Source organism: Triplophysa rosa, linkage group LG4, assembly GCF_024868665.1.
Source record: "Triplophysa rosa linkage group LG4, Trosa_1v2, whole genome shotgun sequence".
NCBI classification, from domain to species: Eukaryota; Metazoa; Chordata; class Actinopteri; order Cypriniformes; family Nemacheilidae; genus Triplophysa; species Triplophysa rosa.
The window spans coordinates 26,380,693-26,399,554 of record NC_079893.1 but is presented as its reverse complement, the minus strand read 5'-3'; the positions used below and the strand labels follow the sequence as shown (position 1 = coordinate 26,399,554).

The following is an 18,862-nucleotide window of genomic DNA, read 5'->3' as shown; positions in this document are numbered from 1 at the left end:
CCATAGTAGGAAAAAAACAATGGTAGTCAAAAGTGCACCAGAACTGTTTGCTGTCCTACATTCTTCAATATGTGTTTTTTTTTGTGTTCAACAGAACAAAAAAATGATACAGTAATTTTTCCTACTATGGGAGTCAATGGGTGTTGAGATCTGTTTGGTTATAAGCATTACTCCAATATCTTTCTCTGGGTTCATCAGAACAAAGAAACTTATACACATTTGGAACAACTCGAAGGTGAGTAAATGATGGCAGAATTTTCATTTTTGGGTGAAGTATCACTACGTTTTTTACATAATCATTTCACCACGTTTGTTCATCTTATTAAAATTGCCTACTATCGTCATTTTTTGTTTGCTCAGCAATGACAGGCGAGAAATGTCTGCTAATTCTTCCAATTAAGCTATTATTTTGCTTTTTAATACGGTTTAATGAAGCAGAATAGATCTTTAAATCTATATTCACAGCATCGTTTTGACCCTCTTGAGTTCGTTCATTTGCTGTCTATTACTGACACCTAGTGGCAACCAATTTATTAGCCTACGTTAAAAACAAAACAAGCAAGCACGCAAACATGGCACAGACTACAGTTTTACAAGTCTCAAACATTTTATTTCTCATTTCATGAATGAAATTTCAATGAATCCCACAGCATTTGACGCAGCATGCAGAGAAATTAAGAAAGAAACAAAAACATAAAAGCGAAACGTTTTCATTCACTTGAATTTTTCGTTTGTCCAAAACCCAACACACGCACCCATCGACATACCACACCGAAGTTATATAGATGGCTGTCTGACCGCCCAGCTAAAGCAATACAAAACAGAAAGCACGAATAACAGAAACTCTGTACAAAACAATTCAACTAAATCGTGAAGGGAAAATGAAATAAAATAAAACGCAACTCCCTCCTTTTAACAGTACCGGCGGTTTAATATAAGAGAAACGCTGATGCGTCGCTGGGAGTGACCGACACCATTCCGGAATAACCCACATTATGTTTCATAATAAGAATTTGTAAATGTAGTGAAGAAACTCGCTTTAAAATCATTTCCATATTTAAACATTTACCAAAAGTTTGGCAACGTCATATATATATTTATATGTAACTGTCATTCAGATTATAACATCTCAATATTACGTTTCATATGTAAACAAGATAATCTCTTCCCCCGAAACCAGATCTACATGCACAACAGAAAGAAAACGAGGTATCATGGATCCCGTATCATGCGAGCACAAAACCCCGAGGGTCTCTGGGAAAGAGCCGTCACCGTGCAGCAGCTGGCGTCGTTTGCGCGGGAGAATCACACGTAAAAGCGAACAGCGGCTTGGCGAGTTTATTCATCCGTATCGACAGCGTTTAGTTTGGTCTCCCTTTTATAAAACAACAAAATCACACCGTTTGAATCGATCTTTGTAACGACGAAGGAGAAAAGGTCTGTCGGATCTGGTTTTGCCTACTCGATCCCTTCTTCGCTGCGGATAGACTCGATTAAAGCTTAAAAACCCGAACCCACAAAACACAATCCGTCCATCAAACCCTAATATACAAATATGAGCTACTAAGAGCTTTACAATGCTGCCCGCAGTCAAGTTAAATTTCCACAAACACAAATCCGGTGTTATTGTGACGTTTGCCACAAAAGGCGTTGAATGTGTAAATATAATGTTTAGAGGTAAAACAATCTTATATTGCTGTGCTAAAATGTGATTAATTCAAAATAGGGATGAAAGTTGAGAAATTGACTGATGGCACAGATCCATCCTACAGTGGTGTGGTGTGATTTGATCTCCCCACCCCACACACACATAATAATCTTAGAAGTAAACCATAAATGTGTGTGTATATATATATATATATATATATATATATGTGCACAACTTAGAATATACTTGCTTTTTCCTAGTCTACCATATCAGAAAGCACAACTGCAACTGAGCTCCCTGACAATTTAACAGCACACTTGTACATATATACACATATTCTTGGTAGGAAATGTCAAATTTGCATGATATGCAGCAAAATAACATTTGTCAAAACGAGTGGGAAAAAAAGGAACGGGCCTTTTAATAAACTTGATGTTGATGTATTGTTTAATATCCCAAAATAAAGAACATCAGATAGCGGTTTAAATATTCAGCTATTGTTATATCTCACATACACGTTGTGATTGGCACTTCATGCTCGAAGCGTGTCGCGCTGAAATCAAGTGTCAAGTCATGTCCACGTATTCCCTGTAGACCTAGATCATGTTTAAAAAAGACAGGACCAAAATAAATACAAAATATTCCCCCCCCCCGTTTCGAAAAAGAAAACCACGAAAACAAACGTACACGCTTGCATAAACAAACGCATGCACAATAACGCATACATACGCACACCCTCCTCTCTTCCTTCTCCACCAAACTGAATCGCTCGGTAATGGACAGAGAAGCCACCTCTCTGACTGTCCTTAAATACCCGAGAATTAGGACAGAAGAATCTCATGCTCTATAACACTTAGAATGGCAGGCGTTACAAGGCTCAGGGAGTATAGACAGGGAACAGAGGCATCGTTCAGAGAAATACTTCCATTGAGAGAGAGAGAGAGAGAGAGAAAGAAAGAGAGAGAGACAGAGAGAGCGTGTTAGCGGAGCTGATTCTCAGAAAATGGAGAAGTGAATGAGGATGTTCAGTCTCTTCACACGTCCACCACCATCTTTTTGTGAATGTCTAAGCCGCCGACAACCTGTGGAACAGAGAAGAAAGACCTTCAAAAAACAAGGCGAATGGCTAATTTAAAACAATTAAACAAAATATTGAAAATCTGAATAAAGACTGAAACAGAATCTTATTTTTTTATCTTCATAATACTATTATGACATGCAGGGGGTCTCACATTGTCAAAATATTGTACTTTTTTTAGGAATCAATTAAATGAATTTCAATAAGTTTTGCGACTTCCAGTACTTGGATGGTGAAACTACAGTGCATCCCAACATCAAATTACCGTTCGGAACGAAATGCGTGACTTACAATGCAGAACTCCTCGAAGGATATCCTCCCATCTCCATCCTTGTCGGCGTTGATGATGGTTTTATCGACGATCTGCTGGAGCTGAGTGTCCTTCAGGTTGTTCCCCACCATCATCTTCAGCACCTGGAACAGCTCACCGTTGGATATGTAGCCGTCCTTGTCCATGTCATAAATCCTGAACGCAACTGAGGAAATAAATAAGGAATTTTATAAACGGCCAAAAATGCCTTTTTAACCATTTTTGTTCCAATATCACCTTACGGAATGAACATCATCATCACCATGATTAAACTGGAAGTGTCCAGAATTTTTTCAGATTCTACAATAAGACATTGGAATGTGCACTGATGGACCAATCAGCTTCTAGCTTAAAATCTTAAAGGGATACACAATTGAAAGATTCATTAGACTTAAGACCGACAAGTACTCACAGCGAAGCTTCTGCTCTTTGTCGCCCTTGACGCTGAACTGAGAGACGCCCTCAATAAACTCTAAAAAAAAAAAAAATTAAGGCAAACATGAGGGTGAGGTACAGTAAACACTGACACCCAGAGTTCTGGAGCAGTACAACAGAAAGATGCTCTACACCTCAAATACTGCAAAGAAAACAATATTTACTTTTAAGCAACACACAGTAAAATTTGTATATGTATTTAGGAAAAGTTCCAAAATTATTTTTTTATGTGATGACCTCGATTTTATCGCACAGTCTTGTCGTGCTGTCGGTCTTTCACATTGCTGTTGGATGACTTTATGTCACTCCTGAGGTTTGATTTTGTTGAAATTTAACACACACTGGACTGGCCACAATCCATCTTAGAAATGCTGATTAAATGAAAATGTCGAAAGGTCTCTGAATTTTTCCTGTGGCTGTAAGTGTTTCTGGACCAGTGTTGTTTGTGCTACTTAATGCTAGATTGTCTGAAATGTTTCAATAAACAACTCTGTGTTCTGACACCTTTGAAGTCCACTTCCCCGTTGCCGTCCGTGTCGAATATATCGATGACTCGTTGGACCAACGGATTCTGCTGCAACTCCGGTAAAGACATGAACTCCTCCACGCTGAGAGAACCCGAGTTATCCAGGTCAAGTTTCTTAAACCTCTTTCCTAGTCTTTTAATCTCATCAGCATCAACTGTAGAGAGAAATAAAAACATGGACAAACATTATTTCTGTTAGTCCCACACACAAGCACTACATCTTAAACAAAACGTTTCATCTGATTCCTTTTTGTGAGTTCATTTTCCCCTCCGACAACCATCATCGCTGCTAGTTCATCCTTAAAGCGTTGATCCACCACACAGGAGAGGTGCACAAGCAATAATCCACATATAGGGCTCTCACGAGCAAACCCGCATCCATCCGTCACCCTAGATGAAACCTTACCCGGTTTCTTCTCTCTGGCAGTCATGGTCATCGTTCAGAGAGCTGCTGCTAAACTACAGCACCGAGTCGTGCCGTGTGCATGGCTAAATGATCTAATCTCATTCTCACAGGCACGTGGTACACACCTCCAGTAATCTGCATGCTGAGAAATGTCAGCACTGCGCAATTAATCAAATTAAATTCCCAGTCTCCAACCGCAGTTATTAAACTGAGCAAAGGCTGTGGTTAAAATAAAAAAAAGAAATACGCATGCATATTCAAAGTAAAGACTACGACACTCCAAATATCACTTTCAACATGCAAAGTTGTACGTGCTTGGATTATACAGTAATAGTAAATGTACTTCCCTTTAAACTAATTTCAAATATTTCTGCTTGTAGATGTTAAGCCGTGTGTCCACCAAAATGTTTTAGGCAGATTAAATCACCATGCACTCTTCTGAAAATGCCAGGTGTGGCGACAGAGCACGGAGGTGCAGAGTTTTTTGGTTATGATACAGAATATCTGCACGCAATGTGTTACTAGTAGCACATTTCTCATATAGTAGTCGTAAATATTAATATTGTGGTACCTCTGCCAAGTCATCCAATACAGATGTGTTCAATCCGAGAACAGCAATATCAACCTACACTTTAGGCCATTTTTTGGATTTCCGCCTGAATTTGGCATACCCAATTTTAAATGCACACCATATCCACATACAGTGGTATAAATGGAATATTTTTGTGCAATTTCACAGTAAACCTCTCAAAATTGCATGTGACACAGCTGAAAGTGCATGTAACAAGCGAAACTTGGAGTTGAGTTTGCTCGTGGTGTTTTGGTCCGCCTCCCCTGTTGCACATTGCCATAACTCAGCCTCTGATTCGCCTATTTGGACAAATGAGGGGTCTACATAGAGGTCAGAGTCTGCGCTTCTGTATAATATGTATTTCATGTGGATAGACAGAGGTTCAGATATTTTACTGAATTTTTAACTATCCAAGCTTTTGTGTCACGTTGCTGACGCAGCACGTTGATGGGAGACATTGGAAGCGGATAGTTAACTTTTAAAACCACAAAGAGAGGTAGGAATGGACTTATTTTGTAGGAAACACCCTAACGAAAAAGATTATGTAGCATGTGTAATGGTGGGATGCAGTTATTAGCTTAGATATTCGATGGAAGTGTTGTTTGTTTACAAATATCAATTTGATACGTCATAATTAATTCGACTTGCATTCGATCTGTGGTAAAATATCAATAAATCCAACTGGAGATCTATATTCTGTAGAATAAGAGCCTTCATTTGATATATAACTTGAACATGTTGGACATATTGAGCGTTATGAAAAATGTTCATGATCATAAACATACATGATTTTAAAGGGGCTATTACATGGGGATATGATGAATTTCAGCCTAAATAAGTTATTTTATGTAAATGGTGGACTTTTCCAGAAACTAGAGACTCTGTGCTTTCAAATGATACCACATATGATAGTTAGTAGACTTACAGAAATACATGTAAACATTAATGGAATACGTTTATGATGTAATTTTGAGTTTAACAGGTGGTATACTTCACTCAAATATAAATATTCTTTCATCATTTATAAACCTTCAAGTCATTTCAAACCTGCATGACTTTCTTTTGCAGAACACAAAAGAAGATATTTTGAAGGATGTTGGTTACCAAACAACACTGGCCCCCTTTGACTTCCACTATATGGACACAAGACCACGGTGACATTTCTCAAAATATCTTTGTTTGTGTTCCACATGAGAAACAATGTCATACAGGTTTAAATGATGATGAAGGTGAATAAATTGAGTTTGGTTGGTAAATCTGGATGTGTCAACATCCCAGTGGCAACAAACAAAAGATCTTTCCAGCATAAAACTCTACCTTACCAAAGTGGCAGGTACAAGCCAGATTACAAACAGCTCACAAATCAGGCATCCCTACAACAGATAACCATTTATTCTCAATATCTATGAATGTGCCTCAGATTAACCCTGATATTGCCAGTGCCAACCTATGTAACTACACCAGGTGACTGTACTGGACTACTAGCAAAGAAAAAAAAGGGAAGTATCTGCACACAGTAAAAGACAAAAAAATAGCTTGCAACAGAAGCCTTTTGTGTCCAAACTCTCCAATGTTTTGCCTACGCTCCCCTAGATGTGCAAAATTACGAATATCTGAAAAATGATACAATGAGACCTGTTTTCAAGTTTCTGCATGTAGCGTTCGGCCTATAGAACAGAACGCAGGGGTCTTAACACATTCTTAAAATTTGGACTTTGCATAATTTGCCATTTAAAAAAAACTGGTGGTGAGAGATGACGAGTCACAGGGAGAACACCACACGGTAGCCGAAGGAATCAATCTGAATGTGTTTGGCTGCATCTTGCGTGAACTATATGTCGCTTTAAATAAAATAAAACGGCCAAATGCATAAAATCTAAAATAAGATGCATTCAAGAACAAATCTAAACCCATCACCCCCTCTAACAGACTAGTCGACCACTATGACCCACCCTGAGCAGAAGCAGTTTTTTGTTGCCAGATTTCTATGCTTTAGAGTCCATGCTCATGAATGCATTTTAGATGATGTCATAAAAGTGTTGTATTACCACAGCTGCTAATTGGAGTAGGATTTTTTTGTCCTTGTGGTTGCTAAGCACCCATCTGACCAACAGGTGGCTCAGTTTCACAGCAGCAGGCGTTTTCACCCTGTTAAAGTTCTGGGCATTTAATTACTGTAGCCTCTTGAGAAATATTAGCCAAGATGAAAAAAAAAACAGCATTCCTGGGCAAGACCCGCAGACAAAATCAATAATTCTAAGAGGAGGAGTCATGCATCCCAGACCTACGACTCTTGTGTTTGCGTCAGCATTTTGATACTTTATTACCCAAAAGCTAAATTATAGTCCCATTTTCTCTTTTCTTACTTTCTCCATCTTTGTTTTGTACCATATGTTCGAGAAAGGTCCAGCTCAACCCACTGGTCTTCACTCACCTTCCTAGTCTTAGAAAACTGGGCCAGTAATGTTGCCATAGCAACAATACCAGTATAGGGAACTCTGGGTAATGCAGTCCCACACAGCTGCTCGCAAGAATACCTGGATTGACTGTCCACAGCATACGTACATAAAGTTCACACCACGTAAAAATGAAAAAGCAACAGCAACAACAAACCACAGAAGAATTAAAGCACATCCAATGGACTATCACCTCGTGTCTCTTTATTTTCACACTCATACGCTCCAAAAATAACTCAGGCTCTCCGTGCAGCCCTGAGACTGACCTTTACCAACCGCAGGCATTTATAGCCCTCCTTTCTACTAGCAACTTTACGCCTCCCAGTCTAGTCGGAGTGCACTGGTGCTGGCCCTCCTCCAAACACACAGTGCTTCACTGATCTAGGGGATACCCTCTCCATCACGTCCCAATACTCCCGCTGATCCCACAGCAACGGTTATGGCTGTATATAGAGCCAGGAACACTAGCTAAGGACTAGCCTAGGTCTTAGGGACATATTAAACAAGCAACCTTGTTTATTTGTTATTTAATGCCATGCCATCTTTTGTAGCTATTTTCACGATGAGCATAATTTAGGGTAAATTTAGGAAAATTTAAGTTAAGATAAGCTCTGTAAAACAAGCTCTAGAAATGTTTCGTAGGCAGCAACCAATAAAATGTCACTTTGACTAACTGATGCATGGCTCCCATTGGTGGAATCACAATTATTGGTATGATGATGCAGAAGCCCATATACTTACAGTGTGTGCACATCTCCAAGGGATAACTCGCCTCGTTTCCCTAAAAGACAAAAAAGACAAAATCAACATGATGTATACATCACTGGTAAAAAAATAGAAAGGAGGAGGGCGGTCACACAAAGCTTAATGGGACGGTTCACCAAAAATGGAAATTCTGTCATTATTTATATATCACACAATATCAGACAAAGATATTTGGAAGAATGCTAGTAACCAAACAGATCTCATCCCCCATTTGCTGCCATAGTAGGGAAAATAAAAACTCTGGGAGTAAATGGGGGATGAGATCTGTTTGGTTTCTGATGCTCTTACAGATATCTTCCTTTGTGTTTAACAGAACAAAGACATTTCTACAGGCTTGGAAGAACCTGAGGGTGAGTAAATGAAGACAGATTTTTGAGTGAACTATCCCTTTAATGCGCATATCAACAATAATCAGAGAAGGCGGAGCTTAGTGGAGGATCAATTCACAACTCCTATTCAGGAAATAAATGCATTTTTATTGCCATTTAATATTGATCATGCACTTAAAATTTCGACTTCATTTAAATATAAATCCAAAGAAATGAAAGACAATATTTGACTAGGTTGAGAGCTATTTACACAGAAACGAATAATGTCTAAAAAACCAGGCTTCGTATTTCAACCCCTGGTTTTGTGTGCGCAGAACAATTTAGTAAATCGTGAGCCTCATGCATTCCCGGTTATTGACACGCAGCTGTTAGAAGAGTCATGAGGTAAAACGGTCCTCACAGTCACTGCGCTAGCCCTTATCGAGTCGGAGCTAAGCAGCTAATCAGATTTGAGTGCATTTGCAGTGCTACGGAGGCCACCGGCCTCAGAGAACAGATGCCAAATGACACGGGATAGCGCGTTACTAAATATTGCTTTTTAACAAATATTGCTAAATATTGCTTTTTAACAAGCAACATACTTTATAGATGACAGTACTAAGAGTCGATCAACATGGGTATTTCAATGGCTGAAATGGATACAGAAACCAGGGTGGCATATATATCCCCAAATGAGAATGAATTTACGCTTTAAAAGATCATTATTGTATTAAATAAAACTGTAGTTTTCTGTGATATATTCATTGTTATTTTTTTATAAACTCCAGAAATAAGGCCCTCTCTCCACCAACCCAATTTCATTACACTGGGACATTCAGAAACAGCAAGAGACAGAAGAAAATATAAAGTATGCCACGAGAAAGAGAATAGAGAAAGAACGAGAAAGAGATCGAGAGATATTCTTTCTTCCTGTTTTCTATACTATGTTAGTGTTTTTATGCTATCCTGTCTGTCATCTAGATCAACATCCTAAAAGTTATTTTACTTTATCATTTGCACCATCCAAAATATGCACAAAATCACACTTGCCCTGTTCCTAAACCTAGTGAGCTAAATTTAAAGTGAATTTTTCTCTGAGTAAGCAATCCCAGAATGCATTTTGATGAGCTAAATGCATTTATCTATCCAAAATGGTGGGTGGAAAAATTTTATCTAATAATTAAAAATAAGCATAATCAACACATTTAAAGGAACAGTTCACCCAAAAATAAAAATTCTGTCTTCATTTACTCACCCTTGAGAAATCTTTACAAATTTCTTTGTTCTGATGAACACAGAGAGATATTTGGAAGAATGCTTGTAACCAAACAGTTCTGGGACATTTTTGACTACCATTTTAATTTTGTCTACTATGGTAGTCAATGGTGGCCAAATTTTATTTTTCGGTAAACTGTCCCTATAACCAAGATACAGTATGTGCCAAAGGCTGACACAACCCAGCAGCACTTGGAAAGTTCTACAGCATTCAGCTCTGAAACATCTAGCACTCTCCATAAGATGTTTATTATATCGTTTTATAGCGTACAGGGTCAAACTCCTTCCCTTCGAAATAATGGCGTAAAGGAGAATTAAAAGGAGAAGTGTTTAACTTATCTAATCGTCTGGCTTATCTAATGGCAAAACCCCACTGGTGTTGATAAAGAATAGTACAGAGGTATTTGGGATTTTGTGTGCATACTGCATGTGCATACTGTTCTGTGTTTACACATACATGTGATAGTAGATTAAGCCAGAATGGGACGTTGACCTGAGTTACCTCATGCCGCTCACCAACTGCTCTAATGAACTTTGCCTAATTTACTGCTTTTAGACAGAGCCAGTTTCACAATGTGACTCTAAAATTAGATAGGACGCCCCAGTGAAATATAAACACAGAGCACTGATAGGTTAGTTGAGGTTCAGCACTTTGTGCTATTTTGACATCACTGTTACAGAGACAGCAAATGAGCTTAAACTGGATTGAGGGTTTAAGGTAACTTCATCCGGTTATATAGTCTCAGTGAGCAAGTAACCAGAAAAGGATCTCAACTGTTTACTGTTTAAAACGAAACGCAGTGTTGAATTGGGCTACTTTGTACCTATTATGACATCACTTCCTTCTCCAGCACTCCAGTGTCTAATCAGGAGATTCCTTCAGTGCTGTCTTTTCTAAAAGGAAGACATCAAAAAGCCAGCTGGTTTCTGGACAGATTCTATCTTAACCCATATTTAGCTGTTTATGGTATACGCCGCAAACTTCCAAAACTGGCTCATGAAGAATGAAACGCTGTTAACCCGTTTTAAGATCTGACATATTTCAGAAAATATTCAACTCGAATGCACTGGTGTTATCTATCAGGAAGTGGTCGGATTGTTGTAAGTGTTGCATACGCCAATTTATTGAAGTATGGTAAAAATGAAAGGTAAACAGGGTTCATGTAAATTTCACATTGCTATTAAGTTAACTACAGTCCACATTTAGATTCACTTATGTCAATAATAAATCATGGATTAATGAAAGTTTGTTTTTTGACAGAGGGGGCACGTCATTACAGTACTGCAGGAAGGGTGTGGTGGACCGAGTGTTTTTATACACAGGCCACACGTGGTCATTTACTCTAATATGAATAAAGGCACAGGGCTGTTGTCAAGAGCCAGGCTAAACCTGGATCTGTGAAGTCACCATCAGACTCCCTATGTTATGCTATGCATTCCAGGTATGCATACTTTTCTATTCTCTGAAGAGAGTGCAAACAGGGTGTCGATCAGGGTCGGGCATTACATACGGTGAGTGCGTGGCAGGGTCTTTAAAAAAATCAAGTCTGCATTCATGCCAAAGTATGGGGAGTATGAGGGTGTTTGTCCCTATTCTTTTTTACTCTAAAAGATATTCAGAAATTAACAAAGATATGACTTCCTCCCAAATGTCAACGATGTCACAGACTCATGGCTGTGTACATATTAATAAATAGAAGCCATGGTTTTACTACGGTATCATTGGCATTTCTAGTAAAACCACAGAAAGCACAAATTTTCTATAGTTTCGCACTACAGTAACTGTTCGATTGTGATATTTCTAGTAAAACTATGGTAATACTTGTGGTAAACAAACCAGCCAGTAAAACATGGTTGCTACACTTTTACTATAATAATACTACCACGGTTCATTTTTCTACGCACGCATCATTTTTTGTAACCATTTCCAAAAAGCTCACTCATATAGGTGATGGCCCAGCAAAGTCTATCTTTTTCGGTGAAACATCCAGTCGATTCAAGTTGTCAACAGATCTGTTAGAGGCAAACAAGCCCTGGATCAACTTGACAGCGGGTAACGATCGAGCCCCCGTTACAATGAAGCGGATCAGCCGCTAGCTTGATGCAATGTTTCAAATTCTTTCACCTGCAGCGCCATTATTACAATGTTGATACGCTGTTTCACCGATCGCTCAAACACACTCAATAAACCGGAATCTATGACAAAGCGATGTATTTTTCGCGCTGGCTTCACCGTTCGTAGCGTACAGAGCCTAGCACTGCTGAACGTGGGCCACACCGACAGCCAGTCTCTCTGTTATATCAACAACTGCTTTGATCACGACACCGCAAGCGCGTTTCCACCCGAAAACGCTTGAAACGCTGAATCGATGCGAAGCGCAACACGCTCGCGGAAGTATCTAATATCTCGGATATATTTGCACAGGTTTAACGATAGCTGTTGGTGATCCTTACCATTCTGTCGGTCGAGTCGTCTTCGCCTTGTGCAGAATCTCACGGAATCGGGTGGGCCTGGCGCCGTGCGTTTCTTCTGTCTCTGTCTCGTGCCGGAATCGGCAACCGGAATGGAGCGTCGCTCGGATTTTGTTCTTGGTCTTTCAGTCGACGGATTCACTGCAGTAGCTTCTTGAGGTGCGCAGCGGAGGGGAAGAGAGAGGCAGTGGGTTGAGAGTTGGTGGTGGTGGAGAGCGGGAGGGAGAGAGCAAGATTGAGCGAGAGGGGGGGAGGTGCGTTAGAACTAAACATCCGGGTATTTCTGCCTTCTCTCTGTAAATGCACGAACCGTAGTGATGTTACATTCTGTGCCGAGGCTTCGGAGCGCGTGTCGAGAAATCCTGGAAGCTTTCAGTGAAGCGCGTGTCGAGGCTTCTATCGCTTTAGACAAATTATGTCATAGATGACGTCTGAAGCCTCGCTTCCGCCTGAGTGGTTCAGTAAATAGTTCGAATCTTGCCGCGACATTTTGACAGCTATATAAACCCATGGATCCCCTCAAAATGTGTTGTTATGATACCAAATATTGGGCGATTGGAGGACCCACTTCAGTACTGGGAAAAGATAGAAGATTATATATCCGCATTTGTAGGTTTGCTGTCAAGTATTTATGTACCCCGGTGTGTTCTGTCAATTTATGCTACCCATAGAATTTTGCTACCCTCGTGTTGTGATTGGGTTGGGGGAGGGGTCATTTAGTTGTAAGGGTTGGGGGAGGGGTTAGTCCTGTTTTGTATGGAGGTAGCACAATTTGAGAGGGTAGCAAAAACAGGACTAATCCCTCCCCCAACCCAACCCTTACACCTAAATAACCCCTCCCCCAACCCAATCACAACACGAGGGTAGCACAAATTTATGGGTAGCATAAATTGTCAGAACACCGGCTTGATCTGTGCCTTGCGAAAGGGTGTTTTCAAAGGCAGGAGAAGAAAAAAATTTGCCTTGGCCATAAACAGTTGAGAAAATAATGTTCTTGAGTAAAAAATCCTAAAGTATATCCTCTTCATCGTTTTCCTTGTTGCACGAGCAACATCACAGTCCTCTGCCAAGTTACATAAGCACATTCACTGCCTTCTGCCCAGTTAAACCCAGACACTTTCCAGTTTTAGAATAATAATATTGCCCCTTCTGCCTATTATGACCAAATCATTGATTTACACACATTTGATAGCCCCGTTCATTTCAAGTTTATTACACTGTATGTTGTACCATCATTATATACCACCAGACACATTATATTCATATAAATAGATTAGTCTAAGTTAAATTTTTTCTTTCTTTACCGTTATTTCTAAGCCTTAAATGGGGAAAAATACAGTGTATCACAGACCACATCAGTAATGTATCTGCTTGTTTTACACTCTTTGGCCACCAGATGGTATTGTGAGAAAATGAAGCCTCGAGAAATTAACCCTTTTGTGAACCACTTGGCTGAAAAGCTTCAATGCTTCATGGGGCTTCATCTCGACACCACTAGGCCTTACCATTGATCAGATACAAATTGTCAATTTATTCCTGTAATGCGTTTCTTTAATAAGTGCTAAATTACTATGTAGTAAGTACATGGCTTGACTTATAAACGTTTAGAATCTTGAGAGTCGATTCTAGTATATATTAAATATATAAAATATATGTAGTTTTCTCTCATTTTTGCCTTTTCGAAACAAATTGGTGATGTTTTAGATATTCATAACAAAAATTTCCTGCAATTGTCATTTATTTGAATTTAGTTCGAACATTAACTCGTTTTTTTTTTGCTTTTTAATAATACATTTATTCTCAGAAAAAAACGGACAAAAATGACAATATCTGCATATGCGACATATTATGTTCTATTTTTGCATTTTGTGAGGTTTTTATTTATTATTTTCACGTATTTGTTTATTTCCTTATTATTTGTATTTTCTTACTGTCAAACAGTAAAGAATTTCAGGCAACAAGATTTACATGTTTATATTCTTACAAAAAGTCAAAAGTTTGGCCTAAATCACACACATCATAAAATCAAAACAGACATTCAACAGTTTACATATGCACCACACAAACAAATTGACAAGCAGAATATGAGCGAAAATAGGCATAAATTCAGTAGAAAGCAATAGCTGTTTCACTTTCACCTGTGAATACTTTCTGTCCATGTCTGCCATAAAAAATAAATAGCATTGTAATCCATACACAAAAGTAAACAAATAATTAAACATTCACTCACACTATAGAGAAACAGACACACCTTTTACAAATAAATAATTGTTTTGTCAGCGCTGGTCACAAAAGACCACAATATTTACTTATTTGTCTTTACTTTGTAGTACTACATTATACATTATAGTAAGTCATAAATAGCCGATACTGTATATGTTCATACAGCACCTTTTTACGCAAGCGTTTTGGAGAACTGCCCATTTCTAAGTGATTGAATTAAATGCAAGCCTGAAACAAACTGGAATCTTGCTGGTTCCATTGTAACCATAACAAAGTGGATGTTGTGTCAATTTGGCCTTGTTCCCAAATCCAGTACACAGTATATCGCCCATCTTGTTCAGATGTGCTCAAGCATGGTAAGGAAAAAATACAAAAAAAGTCAACTTGACTTACAACTGAAGGCATAAATGTTCAGATCATGCATGAACAGTACAACAGATCGGTGCATTGATTGACAGGTGAACAAAAAAAACACTGAGAGATCTCTTTTTTGGGCCTGTAATATTCACAGCTTGTTTCACTGAGGACCATTTTGCATCTGTGACCCCGTGATGGTTACAGGACATAGTGCTACTGCTGCCGTTACCGTTGCTGTGGTCAGGTTCTACTGAAAGACCTCTTTGTTTATCCACATAAGGCTGCGGGTTTCGTTGGGTTTGGCCTCGTACTCGATGCAGTTGAAGCTGTTGCCGAACTGGCAGTGTTCTCTCTTGTAATAGTTGTAGTATTTCACTTGCCATACTGTTTCAAACAAACCAGCATCTTTGAACTGGCAAAGACAGAGAAAAAATATATAATTTCAGTAACGTTAATGCAGTCTTGTACCTTAAAGGAAAAGTTAAAACAAAATAAAAAATATTTTTAGCTGAACTATTTCTTTAACACTTTGACATTTTACGGAAAATCTAATCTAATTTATGGATCCATCAAGATAAATGCATGTGAAGAACACTTTCAGAAAAAAATATACATAAAATATTGTATTTTTATAAAAGCCTTCACTGGGGTGGTACCCTTAAAGGTTCATTTTTGCACAAAAATATTTGGGTAAGGCCTACATAATTGTACCCTAAAGACCTATTGTGGTAGGCTACAGTTAAATGTTTAATTCCCAGAGGAACAAAAATACCTCCGCAGTATCTTTTTCGGATAGTTTTTGGATCAATTTGTGCTATATTGACATCCTTTATACACTAACACCACACTAATGCTTGCTTCAGCATTTACCATTCTGCATTATTTTTCCTCAAAAATGTCAGCATTCTGATCTTTAAGGATCATATGTAAACATAAACCCTTTCAGTTGTTTTTACCTCTACGGAGACCTGCACGGGTTGTCTGTCCCCGCTCTTGGTGTGCGGCACGCCCTCAGTGTCGTAGGTGCCATGGTAGACGATCTGTTCATCATCTTTGGATTGCTGCTCCAAAGGGAAGCTTTTTCCTCCGATGCCCATTGTGCTGAAATTCGATTACATCAAGAATCGTTATCAGTATCGGTCTATATATTTCGCAGATTTGATACACGTCTAAATTCCTTCTTGGTATAAAACAGATTTGAAGTATAGGCTACTACATCGAATACGCCTCGATCTACCGGCAGTGAATTGATATTCCTGTCTTACTGGGCCGCAGGTGTACCTTTCGCCCTCTCCGCAATAATCGTCTATCAAAATAAAGTCATATGCCTAACAGTACATATGAGGTCAATTAGATCTAAATGCACTCAGTTTAGTCGCTAAATAATAGATGAAGTGATGAAACGACTTACGCGGCCTCTGCGTTACCCGGCTTAACGATCACCTCGATTTAGTATTTCGATCCTGTTAGCATTTTGATGGTCCTGCTTTGGCCGAACCTCGTCCCGTCTACCTTGTAAAAGACGGGTCCGTCGTTGGGTTGGATTTTCAATGAAATCGCGATGTTTATTATAGCCGGAACGTCAGCCATGATTGCAAGATAACAGCGGTGAATGTAGGCTATCTCCAGCGTTCCCCGTCATTAAAGGGATGGCGGAAGGTCCCAGGAAGCGCTGTTAAGGGATGCTGTGACGTCTGCACCAGCCATCACACCCATATAGCCAATGCGCATGCACGTACAGCTTCACGAGCTGATGTAAATCCCTATGTTTGTCATCTGCGTTGAGTAAACAAAGACAGCACACAGTGCTAGTCTATTGTTTATTTATTAGTCTTTTTGCCTTTTGTAAGAAGTTGCATAAGAAGTGCTATAGTGTGGGATCGATTAAAGCAGTCCCTGTCCAAAGTGCTGAAACAGAATAAAAGTCGCGCACGTGTTTCTTGCTGTAACGAATTATTCTGTGAAAGGTTCACAGTAGTACTTGACTAAATGCACGAAGTAGAAAAAATTATACATGTGTTTTAATAATCATTTTAATATAATTTAGCCTGGGATGGCAAAATGCAATAGACGGTACAATGCAATAGAGCACCTAAAAACATTATTTTTCTTTGGTAACCCATTCCACAGAGTGGCTAGTTCAAATCGTAGTTTGGTTTGTTTCAAAAAGTTGTTTTTAAATCGCTGCACAAATAAATTTAACAATTAAACAATCAAACTTCAATATAACTCTTGGAAAATTCCTGGATAAAAAGGTTAAAATGTGTGACATAACGAATACTAGCTTTTATAAATAACATTTTCGGGTTTTAAGTCAGAAAAACTTGCAAATCAAATAAATTAATATAATTATTACTAATATTAAAATCTATAAAAAAGGCACAATATTTTTGAAGATTATTCTACTCTACAAAAAAGACAAACAAAAAAACTCACTGTGGTCCACCTGTAAAATGATCCCAATAGCTAAATATCTATAAAACCCCATACAGTAATAAAGCCAACGTTTTTTTCATTACACACCAATCGAAAGCCACATTATTGTGCAATCTGTCAGCATACATTTTCTCATTAATTATGAATCATAGTATAAAATTATTTGTCCGGCAAGTGTTTCAGTCATAATGCTCCATTGTAGATACTGTTGCTGTAAATAAGTCTTTTAGCATGATTTAAAAAGTCTCTCTGTTCTATCTCTCCAATTCTGCCTCCAGTATCTCTCCCCACGTCTCCATGTCTAGTGGACACATGTGGTTGGGTGGAATCTCGTCAGCGGAGTGGATGTTGCTGTATCGGCCCTTCAGCCACCTCCTCTTTACACAGCCCTTCCTGTAGTTGCGCAATAGGGTAACCTGTGACAGAAGCAAGCAGAGAAACATAACCAACATTAAACTACATAAATATAGGCAAATGTACAGTACATTTTGTCTACTTATCCAATAATGTGTGTTGTCACAATTTAAAACCATGCATTTAGAAAATAAATATATACAATTTTAGAGCTATTTATTCGTCCATGAATGATTTTTGTTGTTGTTTTTGTTGTTTAATGTTATAAGCCAGAATATCTGAACTTGAATGAGACAAAACTGTGATAACACAAACCTTCCATGAATATCCATTCTGCCTGTCCCCATCCACATCCCTTTGACAAATGGCATGCACTGTAAAACAGTGGTTGCGCCACAGGTAATCGTTGCCCTCAATGATACCATTCCAGCGTTTACAGGTGAGTGAGGCCCGACACAAACTCCTGAGGTCCAACTCGCTAAAGATCCTCACACTCATCTCTGTGGGAAGCGTCTCTGCAAAGTTTTGCTGTAGTGGATCATGGCCATGGATGGTGGAGCCTCCATCTTGACTGAAGATGATAGTGTGGCTTCTTTTATAGACATTCTGCATCTCTCAGTTTCCTGAAACAGTTTGAATTAAATAATAAATGACAAGCAATTATTACAGATATTCAGTAAAGCAGAGATCTTGAGACAAAATACATAGCAACCTAGAGTTAACCTTCTCTCTTTTACTCCGAAAGTGGATCACAGTATAAAATAAGTACAACATAATGGTTTTTTTTGTTGCATGTATTATGGTAATATTTTTCAGGCACCAGGAAAAACATGTAAATACAATCGTTGACTATTACTGCAAGCCTTCATTACCATCTGCTATTATAATATAACCATAGATCATGTTTGCATTTAATGTATTGACATTCACCAGTAAACGTAGAAATATGGCTACATATAATATTGCTCAACATAACACAGACTGTTGCCGATACAACTAGAGGAAAGTGAAACCGACGAACCAGTGGTTAAAATTGAGGGACATGTTTTAAAAACAACCACGAAACTGTATAATCGTGTGGACAGATATATATATATATATTTGTGATATTTGTGTCGAAAATGTGCGATAAAAGATTCTCACCGACAGAATCGCCGTTTGACAGCTGGGGATTTAAACGTCTGTGTTTGTTTACGCCAGCGCCGTCACAAGCCAAACCCCACCCCATTCTCAGCGCGCATG

General features: G+C 38.7%; 3 protein-coding genes across 3 annotated transcripts; all 3 read right to left on the bottom strand.

The window, feature by feature from the left end:
* Window positions 1-588: 588 nt before the first annotated feature.
* On the bottom strand, window positions 589-12,610 carry ppp3r1b (protein phosphatase 3 (formerly 2B), regulatory s1ubunit B, alpha isoform, b). Its single transcript, XM_057332347.1, has 6 exons — window positions 12,233-12,610; window positions 8,172-8,211; window positions 3,976-4,152; window positions 3,449-3,508; window positions 3,018-3,202; window positions 589-2,730 (listed from the first exon to the last, which is right to left on the bottom strand). The coding sequence occupies exons 1-6, from the start codon at window positions 12,233-12,235 to the stop codon at window positions 2,683-2,685; spliced, it is 513 nt and encodes a 170-aa protein (XP_057188330.1). The 5' UTR covers window positions 12,236-12,610; the 3' UTR covers window positions 589-2,682.
* A 1,598-nt stretch (window positions 12,611-14,208) lies between these two features.
* Window positions 14,209-16,531, bottom strand: cnrip1a (cannabinoid receptor interacting protein 1a). The gene is given in 3 exon segments (XM_057332199.1): window positions 14,209-15,242; window positions 15,787-15,931; window positions 16,242-16,531. Coding segments are annotated over 3 exon segments (489 nt in total). The 5' UTR covers window positions 16,421-16,531; the 3' UTR covers window positions 14,209-15,077.
* A 316-nt stretch (window positions 16,532-16,847) lies between these two features.
* Window positions 16,848-18,852, bottom strand: LOC130553624 (F-box only protein 48). Its single transcript, XM_057332692.1, has 3 exons — window positions 18,764-18,852; window positions 17,936-18,243; window positions 16,848-17,682 (listed from the first exon to the last, which is right to left on the bottom strand). Exons 2-3 carry the CDS (start codon window positions 18,230-18,232, stop codon window positions 17,521-17,523), a joined length of 459 nt encoding a protein of 152 aa, XP_057188675.1. The 5' UTR covers window positions 18,233-18,243; window positions 18,764-18,852; the 3' UTR covers window positions 16,848-17,520.
* Window positions 18,853-18,862: the final 10 nt, after the last annotated feature.

Bases quoted from the DNA above. Each gene is read 5' to 3' on its own strand.
- ppp3r1b (XM_057332347.1), bottom strand. The intron at 3,509-3,975 runs GTGTCAGAACAC...TTTTTTTTTTAG, and splicing joins CGGGGAAGTGGACTTCAAAG to AGTTTATTGAGGGCGTCTCT. The intron at 3,203-3,448 runs GTGAGTACTTGT...TTATTTCCTCAG, and splicing joins CAAAGAGCAGAAGCTTCGCT to TTGCGTTCAGGATTTATGAC.
- LOC130553624 (XM_057332692.1), bottom strand. From the start codon at position 18,232: ATGCAGAATGTCTATAAAAGAAGCCACACTATCATCTTCAGTCAAGAT. The intron at 17,683-17,935 runs GTTTGTGTTATC...CTTCTGTCACAG, and splicing joins AGAATGGATATTCATGGAAG to GTTACCCTATTGCGCAACTA.